Source organism: Serinus canaria, chromosome 2 (genome assembly GCF_022539315.1).
Source record: "Serinus canaria isolate serCan28SL12 chromosome 2, serCan2020, whole genome shotgun sequence".
In the NCBI taxonomy this organism is placed as follows: Eukaryota; Metazoa; Chordata; class Aves; order Passeriformes; family Fringillidae; genus Serinus; species Serinus canaria.
This window is the reverse complement of record NC_066315.1, coordinates 94,062,579-94,082,487: the sequence shown is the minus strand read 5'-3', so window position 1 is coordinate 94,082,487 and position 19,909 is coordinate 94,062,579. Positions and strand designations below refer to the sequence as shown.

The window sequence follows — 19,909 nt, the reverse complement described above, 5'->3', positions numbered from 1 at the left end:
TCCTTTGCTCTGGTCTCGGATGTGTTCGATGGCTTTGTGTCTCAGGCCAGTATGGGTCCCCACATCCCCACGTCACATCCGTACACAACTTGGGTGCCGCAGCAGCAATAGCCCCATGGACACACTCAGGCGTGATTCTAGGCTGGATTTGTGGGGGATTTTTTTGTAGCATAAAACTTACCCCGTGTGACCTGTCACCCTTCCTGGTGTTTGACTTCTGCACCCTGAGCCTGAGTGCAGGACAGCTTTGTACTTCATGGAATGTCACCACCATCCTCAGATCCTGCCTCAGCTTTTCAGTCAGCCTGACACTAAGAGTAGCTACTCTCCCTCAGATTGGTGTTGTTCCCAGCTTTGATAAGGAGATTCTTCATTCCGACCTCGGGTTGTTGCTGAAAATTGCAAGCAGTGCTGCCGAGCTCTGTGATTTATTTGCCTGTTCAGACAGAAAGGATTAAGGATAGCCATTCCCGGACTGATGTTCCGTTCAGCCTAGCAGGAGCTCAGGTTTCAAGTTCACGTGCTGTGATTCCTGGCACGTAAAGGTCAGATTTCTCCCACACACGTAAAGTTCTCTTCAACAGAGGGCGGCTGTGCTCATTTCCGATGATTTATAAACAGTAGTTCTTTCTTAACTGGCAGTTCTGTGTTAACTGCTGCTTTTCTCTTTATCCTCTCCCCTGAAGGGAGAAGTCTTTTGCAAGCACTCTGTCCCATTAGCTTTTAAGATGTCTGAGAAGATTTAACTTAGGCTTAATACAGCAAATTGTTCCCACAGGGGAGTTATCCTCGAACAGCAAGCAGGGCACTGGAGCATTGCAGCATGTGTTTTACAACATCTCTGCCACAAAAATCCCCAATAAACATTATGAAAGCCTCGGACTCAGGCTTTCTTTTCCATGGTTGCAAAAGGACAAGATTTTTTTTCTCATTTTTCTTGAATTGAGCTTTCCCTTGAGCTGTAGCTTTTGGAATTCTCTGATGAAGTGATAATCTTGGCTGGCATTTAAAAAAAACCTGGTTTTCGTGACTGCTGAAAAACATTGAAATGTGTTTTCCTTTAAGGGTAAGAAATAAGAAAGCATTACTTTCTTTTAAATGATAGTTATAAAACACTCACCTTGTGATTTTTCTTTTTCTTGGATATGATGGAGGTTAATCTGTTTAAAGTTTAAAGAACTGTAAAGAAAGAAAAGGAAAATCAGAATAGCAAAGTTATCTTTGACATTGTTCCTCAAAATATGCTTCCAGTTCATAATTGTTTTATCAGAATTTACAAAATTGCTTTTCAGGTGAATACCTGGTGAGTTCATAAAATATGGGATCAAAATATTTATTGCTGTCCTCACTGTGCCAGTGAGACCGTTTCCTAAAATTGTTTTAGGGTTTGGAGAAGGGAGAAATATTAAACCTTTTAATATAAAAACCAGCTTTTTCTGGTGTGCAGTTTGTTCCTGGTTTTCTAACTACCTGTCTTTCTTTGAAATACTTTGATTGAAAAAGGTGAAACAGTTAAAAGGTGCATTTTTCTTCAAGTAATGAAATGTTAGATTTTTTTTTTTTTTTGTCATGAATATTCTACCTCATTATTCTGACCCTGGCCTGTGCAGCAGGGCAAAGGAGCACATTGCAGGCACACAACAAGATGGGTAATATGAATTCATGTTATTCCCATTCACTTGTAATTTGTTAGTACTGCATCAAAGAATCATATTCTTAGTCTGAAATTCTGGTTCTTTGGGTTCTTTATGGTGGTTTTTAGGAAGTTCCAAAAATGACAGAGTTCCCTTGCATGTGCTCAGCTAATATGGAAAGGATCATACATGTACTCTGTATTCTTTTGTCCTTGTCTTTACTCTGAATATTTTGGCTGTTGCAAATAATTATTTTTTCAAGTATAATGTATTATATATACAAAAAGGATATTCAGCTGTTTTAGCTGACCAAATTATATTTTCTCTATATTCTTAATCAAAAGAGAATTGATTATTCATTTACCTAATAACATTATAAAGTTCTGTAAACAAACACTTGCCTTACAAAAATGATTTTTTTTTTTTATTTTAAGACTCAGGTGCTGCTTCAGGGCGATCAACAACATACCATGAATAGCACCAGACACCAGTCTCTGTTCTTTGTCAGTCTGCCTGAACTGCAAAAACTCTGTGCTGCTACAGTAACACTGAGTACTCAGATACCAGAAACTGAGACAAGGAGTACACAGATAAAGACTTGCAGGTAAAGAGTTTTGAGGGCTATTATTTCCAGAAGTTGCTAGTGGTAGTTATTCAAATATTTTATTAGCCATACTAGAGTTAACTGTAATAAAATCAGCAAAATTCTTATCAATGGCAAGCAGTATAAAATTGTTTAAAACAGCTTTATTTTTTTTTCTTGGTCGGGGGACTTACTTGCTATTGGAGAACAAAACCAAAATTTCTATTATGTTTTAGATTTCACAGGCTAAAACTAAAGAATATGCATACTTCAAATTAATAAATGGTTAAAATTATTCTGTGTTTACCTGCAAAGCTCGGATGCTTCATGTAGTTGAGACTAAGTGAAAAGACTATCTGGAAAGCAGATGTAGGCTCCTTAGCATTCACCAAGCATTATGTTATTCCCTTTAAAAGAAAAGGAGAGAAATGAGAAATTCTGCCAAAAGGAACCATTTGTGTACCAAAGGCCTGTAATTTTTTTCTTAGACCATTGTGGGTCATCTAGAGTAAGTAACTTGGACTAATCCAACTTATTATACTGAACCAATGCAAATTGATTAAAAGTGGAACGTATTGTGTTTGCAAAAAGTAAGGAAAATAAATTTAAGCTGAGAAAATAATATTTTAAATTTTCCCCCATCTTTTTCATAGACAATTATTATTCCTGTACCAAGAGATCCTTTCTGCACCTGTTATGGGGACCCTGAATCAAATTTCGGTTGTGATGGCGGTCAGTATCACTGTGTAAATAAGTATCTGTAGTTACAGCCTGCTGCAGATGGGCAGAGTGCACCTCACTCAAAAGAGAGAAAAAGCACTCTGTTTTATTGAGGTAAAATAATAATTTGACAGAGTTTGATGGGTCTGGTGGAATTTTTCAAAGTTTTGACAGGGTTCTGACAAGGTTCAGGAAGTTTGATGCCAAGGTTGGCCTTAATAATTACACACAGAAGAACCATGAAAAGGAAAGTTGAGTTAGAATGACTGAGAGAGACCAGAGCTGCAAAGGGTAAAGAGGGCCCTCCTGTGGAGGCATGAGGTTCAGAATGGATCCCTTTATGGAATTCCTTTTTGGAGCCTATGTGTGGCTGTACCCCATCTTTGTCTCAGACTTGGCCAGCAGTCCATGCCTAATGGAATTATCCCTACAATGTTTATAGTATCTGAGTAGCTACATTGATTAGTAATTCTTCATAGCATTAATTCAGCATGCTTTCAGTCACTTACTGCAGGTCACAGGTAGGGGGTCTCTTGACCTTCTGTAAGGAAGGTTCTCCTAATTTCCAGTATATAATCTCTAAACTTGAGAGGAGTCCCTGCTCAAAACAGAGTCACCTGCCATGCAGGCCAGCTGTCATACAGTCTGGCATTCAGGGAGTGCTCAGATTGAGCCCATCCTGATTTTAATATTTAAAGGGTGAAGTAGCTGGCTTCTAATCAATAGTACAGGCAAGACAGGTCTTTGATTTAGTGCTGATAGCTCTTTCTGTAATTTGGTTATCTTGTACTTTCGAGTTTCGAAAACACCTTTTGAAATATTTTTCAAGACACCTTCACTCTCTGGTAGATGAGCCAGGGACTTTCCAGCTTGCAAGCTCATCCCAAGGATGTGAGGCTGGCTGCTTCTTGGTCAGTCTGAACCAAAGTATGGCTAGGGGTCACTTGTATTTATCACACATACCTTTTATGTTTCTCTAAGAAGTGTTTTGTTTGAGGATCAAGGATAAGTAAAAATATTTCATTTAAAGCAGACTTCTTTCTTTGTTCATTAGTAGTATAGGACAACTTAAATTTTTTTTCTTTTTTTGATTAAATGGCCTTTTCAGATGGCGAGCCAATCTGTGGGTTTAAATGGACTCAATTGGTAAAGTACTACCCAGTTCACACAGAGAGAAGCAGGTGCAGAGTTCTGCAGCTTTGTTTTGGGCAGTCTTTGGCCCACTTGTCTTGCTTGTGACTGTATCTTTAGCTAGAAATGAGATTATATGATGACAAATGCCTGAATTTATTTTAGTTTTCTCCTTTAAAACACAGGATAAAGTGTTTAACTATAGTGCTTAACTATTTTCTTGCATGATTTTCAAAGGCAAAGTCACTCTTGTACCAGAATTTAATTTACGCTTACTACCAAACCCTTGATTTATTTTTTTATTTTTACTTCTAGATACCATTTTACGAATCAGGAATATGTCAAGCCTATGTAGAGAGACACAGAGCTACTGTAAGTGGTGAAATATGACACAGTTCTCTAGGCTGTTGCACTTGTCTGCAAATGCTGTTGCCAGAGATGAGTAATTTTCATAGGCACTGCAGTTTGCACTACAGGAGGAGTAGTAGTAGTAACTCCCTGCTAAGGGGGGTTACTAAGGGTTACTAAGTTGCCCCATAGACAAAATGTGTCCTGTGAATGGGGTCATGGTAAATATACTTTGTCAGACTCAATAGCTTTTAGAAATTTGTGAGCAATACCTCTAGATTTCTCTGTTGCAGTAGCATCCCTCTCCTGCCTCAGAGGCATTGGGGACTGACCTTGAGACAACTTTTGGGCCACAGACCTGCAGCTGTCCTGCTGGTGTCATGCCCTTCATCCAGGGGGAGTGTTCAGGCAGCTGAACTGTCCTTCATTCACCTTTGGGTTTACTCAGCCTGCGCAGGACAGTCTCAGGGAAACAAAACAAAAGCATAGAGAGAAATGGAACCCCTGAGCTTAACAGCTGATATATTTTTAGACCATTATCCATATGGTTTACAATCTTCTAGTATGTAACATCTATGGGGTTCATGATAGTATGTGTGGATGCACTAAAATTGGTGAGTCAGAAGAGTGATTGTAACCAAACCCAGAAACTGTCATAATTCATTTGTACAGCCAGCTGGGTGTATCTTAATTTGTTCCAAGAAGTGCAAATGCATATGCAGATTAGTAAGATATATGCTGTTCAAATATACTTACCTTACAGAACTGTTTTATATTGATATGTGTAGGTGATCTGTCATTGTTAGGTTTCCCAACACCAAGCAGTTCCTTGCAGGCATTCATTAGAAGCATCCCTCTGGAGGTGAATTACTTAACTCTTTTTAGCCTGCTGTAGTTTGTTTCTTGACTAATGCTGATGGTCAAGAGAAAGCTCTTCAGGACAGGCAGGGAAGTAGAGCTGTTGGGTGAGCAAAGGTGCATTTATTTACTGGGTTTGCCAGAAAATGTCCTGGTCTTGACTCTGACAGCAGAGGTAATGTCAGCTTTGGATGCTGTGCCTATTGCCTGGAGGGAGTTGCATATCTAGTAAAGTACTCCCGAGGGTTCAATTAATCTTTTCCCTAAGTCTATTATCAGCCCTGTGAAAACATTCTAGGAACTGCTGTGCACCTCACGTTATGACTCGTGAAATCCAAATGCCTACATCAAATACTGTGCTACCTTCCTCTTGTAGCTAAATAGATGAAAGCTAAACATGTGTGGCACATACTAGGATTTGGCTCCAATATGAAGTAGAGGTATATTTGCTTAAATTTTGACTTGAGGCCTTAAAAAAAACCCTGTTAAACTATTAAAAATGTATGTTTCTTTTTGTCACTGTTGTTATTAGCTGGAAGCACCGCAAACAGTTACTCCAGCCCTTCTCCAAACCTGTCTCTCCTACACGCTTACAGCCAGGCTTGCACCCAGATGGAACAAGGCTGGTCATCTCTTGGTGCAAGGTATTTGACTCACTTGGCTCAGGGATCAAGCATTTAGTCTTCAGTTTCAGCATTTTGTTTATTGTAGCATTTATTTTCCATCATTTAAATTCCATAATTATTTCATTCATTATAATAAATGGTTTCATTTCTTTATCCTCTTACTTTTTTTCCTTTATTTGCACTTTTATTGTTTTGTTATCCAAGTTCAATGACACAAGTTAATGTTCTGAATGGACAATTCCATTCGCCTTTTTATTTTCTTCCTTATCTTTTTTGTAATAGATCAAATAATTATGTCAACTGAATGCAGCATACCAGATGAAACCAAATATTGTTGGAAGCAGAGGGTTAGGAGGAAGAAGTGATGTATAGATTGCTGCCCACTAATATACCTTTACATATCTCTTTCTTATAGATGATAATAAATCAGTGAAAAGTTAATTGATGTAGGGGATTTTATCTCCTTAAAAGGAACACACTTTCAGCATTTGTGATAGACACAGACAAAACTGTGTGATTTCTCCTTTTCTTATTTTTTTTTTACATAAAGACTTCAGACATATGGTTTAGAAAATAATGTCTGTCTATTCTATTTATTAAGGGAAAGACTTTTTGTCTCATTCAGGAAGGCAAAATGCTGTTGGTAAGTATAACATTCTGTTAATGGTAAAGTTGAGAGAGCAAGGTAAAGTTAAGCACTTTCCTACTGCCACAATCTTGCTGTTACCACCACAGGATCATTGGTTTTCATTCTGAAATAACTTCTGTCAAAACACACTTGGTGGCAGGTGATGTTCTGTCTGTAATAGTTGTCAGCTCAACTGAACCTTTGAAAAATTACTCACAAAGAAGGTAATTTTTACACTATTTAATCTACAGCCTTAGACTGACATTTGCCATTTAAAAGTTATAATTATTGCAATTAAATGCACTTGCCTTAAATTATGAGTCTTGCAAGTGATGTGAAAGTTCCATAATAATAGATAGGAAAATGAAGTATGATGACTGTCCAGTATGTACTGTCTGCTGTTCACAAAAGTGAAGTCACAAAGCATGCTGGTTAGCTATTGAAAAAATTACGCAGTAGTACTTTTATTCCAGTATAAAGGTTAAAGATTATATTTGGGGATATTGCAGCCTAAATTTGTATCAGAGATATGTGATGAAGAACTAAACTGAGTGAAAGTTCTGGAAGTGTGTCCATAAATGTTTGCCTTGCTTATTTAGTGTTTGCTATTGACAGCTTCTGGATGGAAAATACTAGGCTGAATGAGTGCAGCAAATGGTTATATGAACTACATTTGCTTTGTAAATGGATGTTTGTTTTTCAAGGATGTGAGGATTAAGCGCACAGTTGCACAGCCAGCCTTGAGTTTCTGAGTTACTGTATGACACTAATTCATTATTATTTTTATTTTTCACGGTTAAAATGCACTTAATTTAATTTCTGTGCTGACAAAGTCTAGCCTTTTGATTTTCAAACACAGCATTTTGACTAACAATTACCTTAAATAAATATTTGGGTTAGCTTTCTGCCTAAGAGATGAGCTGTAATTCAAAAAAGGGCATTGTGCTTTTTTTTTTTTTTCCAATTTAGTTATAGACCTCAATGTGTCAGAGAGACAGCTTTGCATCAGTGTGGAGCCTTGCTCAATTCGGCTGCCACCCCCTAAGGTATAAGCCAGTTATATTTTCTATGACTGTGTTTGTTTTATTAATCTTAATCTTCTTTTCTGTTAGGTGACTTTCATTTAGCATGATGGGGATAGAAGTGCTTATTTCTGATTGCATTGAGACATTACCCATATTCATTGACTATCTGCACAGGTTATAAAAGCATAACATCCATGTTGTATCTGCATTGATGCATTCTAGCAAGTGTTGTAAAACAGATTCAAGGCTAAGAGTGCTTTCAAAAAAGCAAACAGAATATAGCAGTGAAGTGTCTTTGTGACTCTAGATTTCCTTCTAGCAGTGTTTTCTAGAAAGCTTTCAGTCACATTGTAGTACACAGACAGGTTTGAGTAACAGCAGAGCAACTACAGGTGAGTTGTCAGTGCTATGTTCAAGGTCCCCTTATATAGTTATTATGGAATATGCTTAATTTCTATGCAGCTTCCAAAATTTTGGAGCAGCCAGGACTACGCTACTTATAATGTTAATTTATACTTTGTTTAAGAAATCATGGTTGAGGTTGAAAACTTGTTATCCTTTTTGACAGCCATGCCTGTGATGAGTATATTCATACTCACTTGTGGTGAGTATATCCATACATGCAGGGTGTATTTGTCAGGCTTGCTGGTTTCTTCTAAAATAAATATTTCTGATCCAAGCTCTTCTTTGTTGAAATAGAAGAATAGGATTTCTTCTGAGACCTGCTTGGGACAGCATAAATATTGAAGCTAACTATAAGAAGCCAATTCCTAAATTATATAGACTAGTGATGGAAAAGATCATGATGTGGCTTTCGTAACAGTTTGATCCTTTCAATATTTTTCTAAAACAGAAATGGTCAGATCTTCTTCTCAGTGAATAAATGCAAACCGTGATAGATTATAGAAAGTAGAAAGGTTTCTGAAATCTCTGTCTTTGATTGTTTCCTACAGTCAAATTCTGACAGTGTGAAAAAGTGTGGTGTTTTTTTACTTCTCAGAGGATGAAACTGCATGTCCCAATAATTCTGTTCCTTGGACACTTGCACATACTTAGGCAAAGTGACACCCACAGTTACTAGAATGTCAGTCATGGGTATCTGATTTGAACTTTTTAAAAATGTGCATGGAAGTGAGACAGCTCTCTGTTTGAGAAATTCCTTCTATATTTTTATTAAGCCATTTCAAATAAAGTTTAAATCTCACTCATTTCAATAAACTTTAAACATTGTACTTGCATGGCTTGTGGTAGTATGGGCTCTAACATAAGATAGCGTGCAATTTGATGATGGGAATATCTTCTGAAATAATTAGTCTGTGAGAGCTGATGAAAGAATAATAATATATCAAGTTTCAGTGTATCATGATACACAATTATTTTAGAAAATTTTAAATTTGTACTGCTGTAGAATTATTTGCAAATAAACTTTATTTTCTGTTTTAAGCTGGGAGATTTTGATATTTCAGCAAACACCGTAAAGCTGTTTGACAGCAATGAAAACACAGTTATTCAGCAACATTCCATATTAAGTAACTGGTGCTATGTTTTGCCAAGGTAAGAATCTGTTCACATTTCAGCAGAAATAAACATTTCTCAGAATATTTGTCCTACAAATTGTGAATTTGATGCTTGTTATAAGAACACTTCTGTTTAACAGTCTGTTTTAAATTCAGGAATTTGTAGTTTTTATTATCTCATTGCGAACAAAAAATAAGAAAAATTAATCAACAAATAATAAATGACACATTTAAATACTATTTCAATTTTACTAATCTTTGTGCTACTTATATGGTATGCAAGAGCATCAGTTTTTCTTAAATACAATTTATCAGAAAGTCAATTTAAAGAAAAAGTATTTCCACCTTTGCCATGAACTACCTCCATTTTTACCTAAGATTTTTCATCAATAAAATAAGTTATGATATTTGCTTTTGTTCTGCATTCACTGCTAGTGAGTGTCAAAGAGAAATGTCACTTGTAGTTGTCACTTTATTCTTTACCATACTTCAGGAAATATTGCTATTGTTAAGTCATAAACTTATGAGCTAAAGGCATGAGTCCTCAAAACATAAAAATAATCTCTAAATACTTTGAATGCCAAAAATAAGAGGTTTTTTTTTCCCAGAAGGTCAGTATATTTTAAACTGAATTTTATGACACCCTTTCTAAGCATCCCTTCTTTACCACAGCATGAAAATGGGTCAGATCATAAACATCAGCCACATAATTCCTCCAGAATCTCCTTTCCGTTCATATAAAGATTTTCAGATGCACTGGAAGAGTCTGGTAAGAAATGCATACACTGCTTTCATTTTCCCCTCCCTTTCTTGTTTGCCTGTTGAGTTTGTCCTTGTAATACCTGTTTTTATTTGGTTTATCTAAGTATGGATATATTCTTCCTGAGGATCTTGAAGAGACAAAAACATATTTGAGTGTTTACTTCAAACCAATAGGGGAAAGGTTCTTCACGTATCCTTTCAGAATATATTTGTCACATTTCCTCTCCTACATTTCTAGCAAAGCTCTGCTTTTCATTTTTGAATGTGCCACATTTCCTTCTTTCATAATTTCATAGTAATCAATAGAGAAGTGTTTTAATAGACAAATTGAAACAAAATGTTTAGTCAAGTCCCTCTCCCAGTATTGAATAATAGGAAGTTGAATAAAGCAATTTGATTCACACCTTCCATAAATATGATAATACCACTCTAAATGTGATGTAAAAGGACATGGTGTAAAAGAAAGTCAAATTGTGTAAAAATGTGACCAACAAATATTGCCTTTAAAGAGACTTTTCCTGCCAGGAAACACTTGACTAAGGGTTAATTGTATTGAGTAATCTTTGCTGTTACAGGTTAGTGTGGTATAATTGTGCTGAAGTCCTGTAATTTTATAAACTTCAGGCCCATAAGGAATTAAGTGATTTTGTCCACCATTTTAAAAAACATTTAGGCAAATTCGTTTTTTTCTCAACAAAGATAATTAATAATTATAGAAATGTTAAGAAACTTGTTATGTATCCCTGAACACTTGCTCAGGTACCCTTTAAGCTGCATCCGAAGTCAGCCAGTGCAGTATTTCCCCAGAACAGACGCAGAAAGTGTAGTGAACTCTTTTCTTTCTGACATGAAGAGCAATTTTTCACAGCTGTGTGGATTTCCAGTAAAGATGACAAGTAAAGCACTTTATGCTACAAAGGAACTCTCCAGGGCTTCAGTGCATGTAAGGCTTTCTTTATGAACATATTAGTGGCACATACTTTTTCACTGTATGAAGTGGTCTTTAGCATATTCAGAGCACAGTAAGAGCATATAACTATGCTTTTCACAACAAACTATCAATCCTGTAATTTTTAATGATCATGCAAGTAAAAGCTACAGTATTTGTCATTGTAAAGTTGTTACTAACATTATAAATACATTTAAAAAATTGACTTGGTGTTAATTAGTTCCTATCAGTATTTGCAGTTCTGTAGATTTTTTTTTTTTTGCATATCCAGAACTGTCTCAAATCTCTACCATAATACTAAAAACAGCAGTAATAACAACAATAGTAACAATAAAATTATTACATTTGTTACTGTTACAAGGGCATGTAAGGACAAGGAGGAATGGCTTTAAACTGACAGAGGGTTGATTTAGATTAGATATTAGGAAAAGATTTTTGCAGTGAGCATGGTGAGGCACTGGAACAGGTTGCCCAAAGATGTGGATTATCCATCTCTGAAAGTGTTTGAGGCCGGGCTGGATGGAGTTTTGAGCAACCTGGTCTGGTGAAAGTTGCCTATCCTATGCCCATGGCAGTGGGTCTGAAACTAGATGATCTGTCAGGTCCCTTCCAACCCAAACCATTCATGATTCTATTATTATTATTACTAGCAGTAGTAGTTGTATTGCAATTTATTTAAAAATAAAAAGAGGACTGTGTGGACATAAGCATTTTAAAACACTCAAGCTTTAAGATTTACTCCATGTCTGTTGATGGAAAGGAGGCAAGTAATCAAAACTTCTATATAATTTGAGGTTGTGATGAAGGCTAAGGCTCAGATTTCTTTGGTAGAAGTGTGTTAAAAAAGAATTGAAGTAATTAATTCTGAACAAATAATAGTGACAGAAGTTGCAGAGGTTCTAAAATACTATAATCCTCTTTCAGAAAGCAGCTTCTGTTTATGTCTCTCCGGTGATCAAAGCTAGAATGGATCCTCTGTGTCATCTGCAGTTTTTATAGATATCCAAACTGTCTTTTGCTCAGAATACAGATGCTCTTAGAAGTCTTAAGGGATGAGGAGCCCTGTCAGTCAAACCCTCTGCAGAACCCCTCAAAAGGGGTAGACATTATCCAGCTGGAAAGCACTAAACCAAGATAATTACTGTAATTGAAGTCTTTCCTTCTGAGAAATATGATATTCTGGCCTAGTTTGTAAACAAAGAACTCGAGGAGGATAAAAAAAACCCCTTAATTTATAGTGACAACTAAATATTGTTTTAAAATATAGTCATTCTAATCCAAACCACAAAATTGTATTCTTATATATTGTGATAAGAATGAGGTTGTTAACCATATAGCAATGCATTAGGTGGCACTATCAGATCGTTAAATGCAGTTTATTCAATTTAGCAGCTCTTGATGTGTTGCAGGAAATAAAACCTAAGCATATGAAATTGGACGGTGAGATGGTTTGTGTAGTATCTCTAACGCAGGCTCCTCCAAGAAAAGCTACTTTGCCTGGAATTCCTTCACCGTGCAGTACGGAAAACAGCCACTGGATGGAGCGTTTGATCAAAGAGCCAGGAACACACAGTTTTTCGAGTAGTAGCGAGAGTCCAGGAGGGGTTAGCATTGAAGCAATGAGCAGTAAGCAAGTACGAGGCGCAACAGAGTTACCTGCCGCAAAATCTTTAGGAACACCTGTAAACTCAGCCTTTGAATCCACTGTCCCAAAAGTCAGCAAAATTATACCAATTTTCAAAGGAAAGTTGATGCAAATGAATGGAAAGATCACAAATCAAACAGATAGGAAGAAAAAGGAAAGTGCTGAAAGGCATTCACCAATGAAAAGTGTGGGTGTTTCATCTTCTATGCTGTCTGTGCACAAATCCAGCATAACTCAGGTTTTCAAACACATTCAAAATATGCCAGTCAAAACTCCTACTGACAGCAACGTGCTTCAGGTAAAGAACATGAAGACACACTCAAAACATGGTGCACCCATATTCCGATGGAAAACCCAGTCTAGTGGACAAAATGCTAACTCTGATTGTTCTGAAAACTCAGCTGCAGGTGGGAGTCCAAGTGAAGTCAATCACAAAAAGACAAATTCTCCATTCTTTCTTAGGAATGTTGGGCCAGTGCTTCAGAAATCAAACACCAGTCCATGTCTGAATACACATGAATCTTCTACCTCCAGTGCAAGAAGGGGGAAAAAGTTTACAAGTCAAAATACTACTCAATTTCTTGAGAAACAACACCAGTCAAAGGAATTGCATTTGCATGTTTGTAAATTAGACAGTGAAATGACAAATTCCAGCTTGTCACTGCAACAAACAAAGAAATCAAATAAAGGAGCTGGGTTAAATATTCATGAATCTGTCTTCAAAGATACAGTGTGCATGACCAAAAGCGGAGAAAACAAAGCAGCATGCCACTCTAAGGACTGTACTGCTGAGACAACCAGTCTCCATTCCAAACCTAACTTTGAACAGGTAGAGTAAAGAACAGGGCTAATTCTCACTGCTTCTCACAAATTCAAAACAATGTTAAGCAATAAAGAGCATGACTTTTATCATGTTCTACCATCACTCTCAATATAGTTTTCTAAAATTCTACTGTAGAACTTAATGTTTTCAGCCACTGCTGCTTTTTTTTTTTTTTTCCTGAAAGGGAAAACTATTTACTGTGTTTTTTGAAATAAACACTTCTTTAATTTGCAACTTTTTTAGTGGGGTAATTAGCTTTCCTTTGTTTTAGACAGTTTATCCAGGTCTGAGTGAGGGTAACATGGTGACATGTTTTTGGTGTTCGGTCTCTCTCCACATAAAACCATATTAATGGAATAATTCTTTCCTCCTGGAGGGAATCTCAAACCTCATCAATTGTGTAGTGCTGACAGCAGTTGTATGTAAGGCATTGTGCTGTTAGACAAACATGGAAGTTTTGCAAATACAAGTTTAATTGCAATTTCACAAAAAGCACAAGTTGCAACACGAAAAAAATCCCTCTGGACATGAGGAAAAAATCCTCAGTGTGAGAACAATTAGTCAGCTACTGGAACAAGTTGCAGAGGGAGGTTTTTGGGTTTGTTAGCCTTCCATATTCTCAGAACTTGACTGAATGGGGCCCAAAGCAAGGTGATCTGTCTTTGAAGTTAGCTCTGTTTTGGGTAAAAGTTATGATTAGGTGACAGCTAGAAGTACTTTACCACATTATATTTCTGTGCTTCTCCCTGCATTTCAATTAAATAAATAGTTGAGCTGACTTCAGTGCAATTTTTATGAGGATGATATTCCATATATTAGGTACATGTATGAAATGTCTTGGGCTTATCATGTTTTTCATCTATACAATGTAATTTCATGGGTTATCTCATCTTTGTGTGATGAGGGCACCTTTTGAAAAAGCAGGCTATTTTAAAAGTTAGAGGTCTTGTTCAAAATGTTATGGGGTGTTTTTCTAATGAAGGTATAAACTTCTGTACTTTTAGATGATTACAGGGAACAAGTATCTGACATGTGAAACACTGACCTCAAAACTGGCTTTGCCAGTCAAGGAGAGCAACATGGAAGCATCTGTAAAGAAAAGTTGTGCCAGAAGAAGACAGGTAAACCCCCCACACACGTACAGTCCTTAATCCAGTCCAGAAGGACGTGAATTAAGCACAAAAAAGATATTTAAAAGTTTTTAGCATGTTCCAATTAAAATGAGCAGGCTAAGAAATCTTACTGACCTCTCTGGATAAAATTACCCTTAAGAAGGATAATAGTAACAGTAACCGTTGGGTATGATACTGTCACTTGAAGAGTTCATTTTAAATGTTTGTCTCCAGCAAGAGATGCTACCGAAATGTTTAATGATGTTACTGTTTCTAAAGCAGATTTTTTCTGATCCTACAGAAAAGTCCTATCCTGCCCAATATAACTCTGGGCAATCTCAGTGGCTCTGTGAGATTTTCATCTCAAGGACTTGAATTTAGCAACATTCTGTAGAAACGACATTTTGTTTTGTTATGCTTTTAAAGCCAAGTACAAGGCAATTCTGGAGGTTTTAACTGTAATTAAAGGAACACAGTCTGTGCTTTCCATGCAGATCAGAAAAGGCCAGTGCAGCAACCCCAGGGGCCTGCTGCAGGAACACACTCATACCCCAGAGCTTGAGCTGCTGCAGGGAAAAGAGGAGTCTGTGTGGGAAGCGCCAGCCCAGCTGCTCTGAGCTGGCCTCATCCAACTGCAGCTGGGAAAGGCCCTTCCACAGGGCCACAACTGAGTCAGTGGTTACAGACCCAGCACTGCAGTGCTACAGCAGTAGAGTCACTCTCACAAAGAGAAGAAAACCAGCAACTAAAAATAGCTGTTTATAGGAATAACAGCGCCAGGGGTCTGGGTATTAGGGGAGACTTTCACCACATTATGAAATAAAGTCCTTTGCCTGCTGCTGGGAATGACTCAGACACACCACGGCTTGTGAGCATGGAAAGCTTGTACCTGCTCTGGCAGCACTGTTGGAATGAGGAAGGAGTACTGCCCTGTCCTGCTCAGGAGTCACAAGTGCCCCATGCATTCCTCACTCTCCAGGCAGGCTCTGAGTTGCACAGATACCTGTCTGAGCCCTGCAAGCTACTTTTGGGAAGTGTCAGCACTCAGCAAGTTCTCACTGCCACTGCAGTGCTGCTGCTGCTGGACTCAAGAGAGGTGGATGCACAGGTCTCAGGAAGTTTCATTGGTGTGTCAGGAATAGGAAAGACTTATCCGTTAATTGGCATTGGGATGGACTCTCTGATGCTCATTAGGCTGATTCCTCCTGTCCCCAGATTAAAATATGACGGTGCTAATTGGGGACACTGCTAAACACATCTCTGGAGAATAAGCCTTTGTCATTACTGATCACCCGAAATGATAGCTGGTTTTGAAAGACATGGTTACCAGCATGTAAAGGGTATTTTCAAAGTGGCTGTGGTCCTAATTATTTAGCCATTGTACTTATAAACATACTTCAAATTATTTATATTGGAAAACAGAAACTTTTATTAATTACTTCTTACTCAACTAAGCATTTCACTCAGAAACAATTTTTTTAGTTGAACTTCTAGCTTAGTATTGCTGCTTCATTTGCTTTCTTGGCTTTTGCCCTTTTCTGTTTGTCTTGTTTTTGTAAGCAGAAAGAAGAAGGTCATTCAAAGTTAAAGAGAGCCAAAAGAAGTAAAACTTAAACTTAAGGTGTTCTGGAGCATTGAAAGAAAACTCTGGGTATGTTTATTAGAAATTTTAAATATTTTCTTTTATTAAAATAATATCACATGTCTCTAATAGTTCCTGGGCTTTTGGATCATGATGATATCAGCTGTCTACAAAAGAATTCAACTTTACAATAGAAATGGCTTCTAGAGCAAACTGAGGCAACTGAGGTAACTAAATTGCAAAGGACACTAGCAAATAAAGCATTGTGCTTTTTTTTATGAAACAAGCAATATTAAAAAAAAGCCATTTTGTACTTACTAGAACTTAGAGTTTGACAAAATTTGTACCTTGAGTGGCTCATTTTTCTCTCAGACTAAAATAAGCCTGGTTTTTGGGCTTCAAAGTTTCCCTTGAATCTAAGATGAAGTTAAAACCAAAAACCATTAAAGTGGAGCTGTGCATATTATTTGATATCATTACAAGAAATGTGACTAAATGCTCTTGTGTTGCCAAGATCTAATCACAGGACAAAATTGACTGTCATAAAAACTGAATAAATTTAGTTTTGTGACAAGATATTTCAACCCACATTGTGGGTGGTTGTCAGTAATAGTCTTGCAGGATAAAACAAGCTTGTCCTTTGAACATTCCTTTGAATATCAAGAATACAGCATTAGGACATAATAGAAGAAGCTCACCAGGTTTAAGGACCAAATACCTATCACAAGTTTTCAGTAGTAAAAGGTAAGGAAAGAGCAGCCTATACAGTTAACTGTTTCAGAGATAAATGGAAGTATATTTATTCAGATAAAAATGCTGATGGAAGCAAGATGGTCACACAGAACAGCACAAAAAATGTGTATTATACAAAGCAAATAGAAGGACAGAGCAATAAAGATGGAAAATATAAAATCTACATCTTTTAACCTGGCTTTTAGCTTCAATTGAAGTGATAACAAGTAGCCAGATGTGCATTTTGTCTCAGAGATGCACTTCATGTCCTTCCTTTCCTTATTGGGGTGTATTTCCTCCAGTGAACAAATATTTCAGTTGTCTGCTTTTCCTAAAGAAAGTCTCTAGTATGGATGGCTCTGGCTTTCACACTTTGGTATTCAGCATATTCCGTCCCTCGGTTTAGCATTTAATCTCTCCTGCTTCAAGCCAGACAGTTCAGGCATGGTCCTTCTTCAGAGGTGATCTGTTCTAGTGATCATCACAGATATCCACAGGTCCAAAGTCTATGACTTTCACTGAGGATTGATGAGCAGAAGTGGTGTCTCTGTGAATGGTCAGAACTTTACTTTTTTTTACGCTGATACTCTGATTTTTTTTCTTATTTATTAGTTAAGTGCCACAACATCAAGTTGATCATGGTAGATAATGCTTAAACCCCTGAGAGAAAAAAGTGTTTCCCATACAGTGTTTAAAATATGATTTCCAAGAATCCCACTGGTAAGGGGTCTTCATTGGTGTTGATGATTTAAAAAGAAAACTAGAACTAAAAAACTTCTGCTGTTGAACTCTTGCCTATAGTTTTGATTCTGAAAAGCTGGGCTCTAAATTCCTATATTATGTACTACTACACATGCATTCAGAGTGCATGTTTTCATTTGAACACTTGGGAATTACTTGTGAGTTTTCCAATTTACTGTGTAGCAAGATTTATGTGTGAGAAGTCCTTACACTGGAATTCAGTGATGTAGTCAGCAGAAAGGACTTTGTTCTATAATTCATGACAAAACCCCCCATTTTTTACAATTATCTTGCAAAAAGGGTTAGGTTTTATGACTTATGTGCCAAGTTGCGCAGCCTCTTGACTTGTCCAGGAAATCACCGCATAATCCCAATTTTTTTCTTTGTTTTGTTTGAGTGTGTTAGTAAAGCAATGTGAGAGAAGTAGTTAACCTTTTAGGGAGCTGAACATTTGATTCTAATACTAACAGTGTCCATGCTTAGTTCTTTATTAATAAAAGTCACCCTATCATTTCCAAGGCCATAAACTACTGTGAAAGAGAAATTTGTTTTCTAAGAAAAATCAGAAGAGCAGAGCTTCCAAAGCACAGCACATACTACTACAGAAAGATGTTTGCAGCTTTGCAATTGTTGGTGGAAGAACAGACATATTAAAAATGTCAGCTCTGAAGCTTCCAAGCTTTTTCCACTGATCTGCAAAACTCTTCCTGTTGTTCTGCTCCTGTTTTGCAGTGAGATACTACTGACCTCTGGTTTCAGTTGCCAAATTTAATTCAGCAAATGAGAAGATACAAATTCATCATAGACAATTACAATAACAGGATTTGACGTAAAAGTATTTGCTGCTATTTTTGTTAAGATGATGTGTGAATATAATAGTAGGGTAGGAGGTCCACACAATTGGAATTACATAAAAAGTTTTCAGCAGCTTTGGGCTGAGATCTATTGGACTGTTTCTTCTAAAAGATGCATCCCTCAAGCCAACAATTAGGAATTTATCTTATAATTTGAAGGCTATTCTACAGAAACTTCAACTAAGTCATCTTTCATATGTTTTCTTCATGTGAGATATTAGGCTAAAATAATATCTTTCCTATGTAGTGAAAATACTAATTTTCGTTTAAAAAAAGATTCTGAAAATGTTCAATCTTTCAATGAGAAAGCAATTACTTTTATGATGGGGGAAAATATCCTAATCAAATCTAGTAGCAGAAATAGTCTTTGGAATGTGTAGATAAGTACACAGTAGGTTGTTGGTACCTAAATACCCAAAAAAGGGGTGCTAATGTAATAATTTTTTTGTTATCCTCTCCATTTTCCATTTCTATGGGATAAATTCAGGTTAGTACTTAATTTATTGCATGGTTGACCATTTATAAATGCTAAAGAATGGCGTCTTAAGATTCCATCTCTTACTTTCTTGTAGAGTTAAGAATGTGATTTAGCTGCCTAACCTCAGCCAAAGGTTAAGAAGGTGTGAATAGACTTCTGCAACAGAAGTTCCTTTTTCCAACACCACAACTGACTGTGATATTTTGAGGGCTCTAAATTTAAAAAGCCAAGATCTAAGAGAAAGGATAAATATCATTTGTACATATATGTGCATAATACAACATATTTATGATGGAGAGAATTCTTTCTTGTTCTGTATAAAAATGCAGACATTTAATTTTAATGCTTTGAACCCAAACTTTGTAAACAGAATGCAAATACAGATGTGGGAATACAGCAATATTTTCCTCCTTCATATTAGCCATGGAGGTCTTAGTTGTTTTTTTTTTTTTTGTTTTCTTCTATGATGTAAACTTTTTCTATGTTTTTCTCCATTCAGGCTCCCAAGAGGTCAGTAACATAATTGAGAATCTCTGAACTTTGTATTTTACTGTTTTTCATTGGTAGCTGTTTTCTGGAAGAAAATTTGAGGGTTAAACACAGTCAAGTGAATCCATGTATCATCAACTTCTTCAGACAGTTCCGGTTAATAAGCCTCTAATGCATTTGAAAATTTAACTAAATTGTTTAGTTTTTTAATCACATTTTGTATGTCCTGCTACTTCTTACACTGTTAATCATTCTTCCAAATTATATTGTTGTTTCTAGTTGGGTTTTTAAAGATGAAATATTTAATTCTTTGTTACAGTGTCTGGGCCAGTTTGACTCATCAATAAAACTTTCCCAAATAAGTTTTCCTTGTCAAGTCAAATGATTGAAAAATAAACAATTTTATTCCTACAGGAATAATAAAGCCTGGATTTGACTCAAGCTTCATTATTTTTTGTTGTACTTCTTGATGAATTTTCAGATATGAAACTGCTTTGTAAAAGATTTGTTTAAGTTTAATTGACAACATCATTCTTCAGGAGTCCACAGAGAACCTGCAGTTGCCCTTTGAGTAACTTTATTGCTCGAAGTGTGACTTCAGTGACCTACTTCAACCTGCAGATCCAAATATATACACATATATAAGATTGTTGCCTCATAATCACTGCTGTG

General features: G+C 36.6%; 1 protein-coding gene across 1 annotated transcript; it reads left to right on the top strand.

Moving 5' to 3' along the window:
* The first annotated feature begins 2,076 nt into the window (after positions 1-2,076).
* On the top strand, positions 2,077-19,531 carry C2H18orf63 (chromosome 2 C18orf63 homolog). Its single transcript, XM_050971408.1, has 14 exons — positions 2,077-2,238; positions 2,871-2,949; positions 4,384-4,440; positions 5,807-5,918; positions 6,502-6,543; positions 7,498-7,574; positions 8,998-9,107; positions 9,743-9,839; positions 9,937-10,022; positions 10,592-10,775; positions 12,191-13,255; positions 14,254-14,370; positions 15,925-16,012; positions 19,248-19,531. Exons 1-13 carry the CDS (start codon positions 2,105-2,107, stop codon positions 15,973-15,975), a joined length of 2,211 nt encoding a protein of 736 aa, XP_050827365.1. The 5' UTR covers positions 2,077-2,104; the 3' UTR covers positions 15,976-16,012; positions 19,248-19,531.
* The last annotated feature ends 378 nt before the right edge of the window (positions 19,532-19,909 follow it).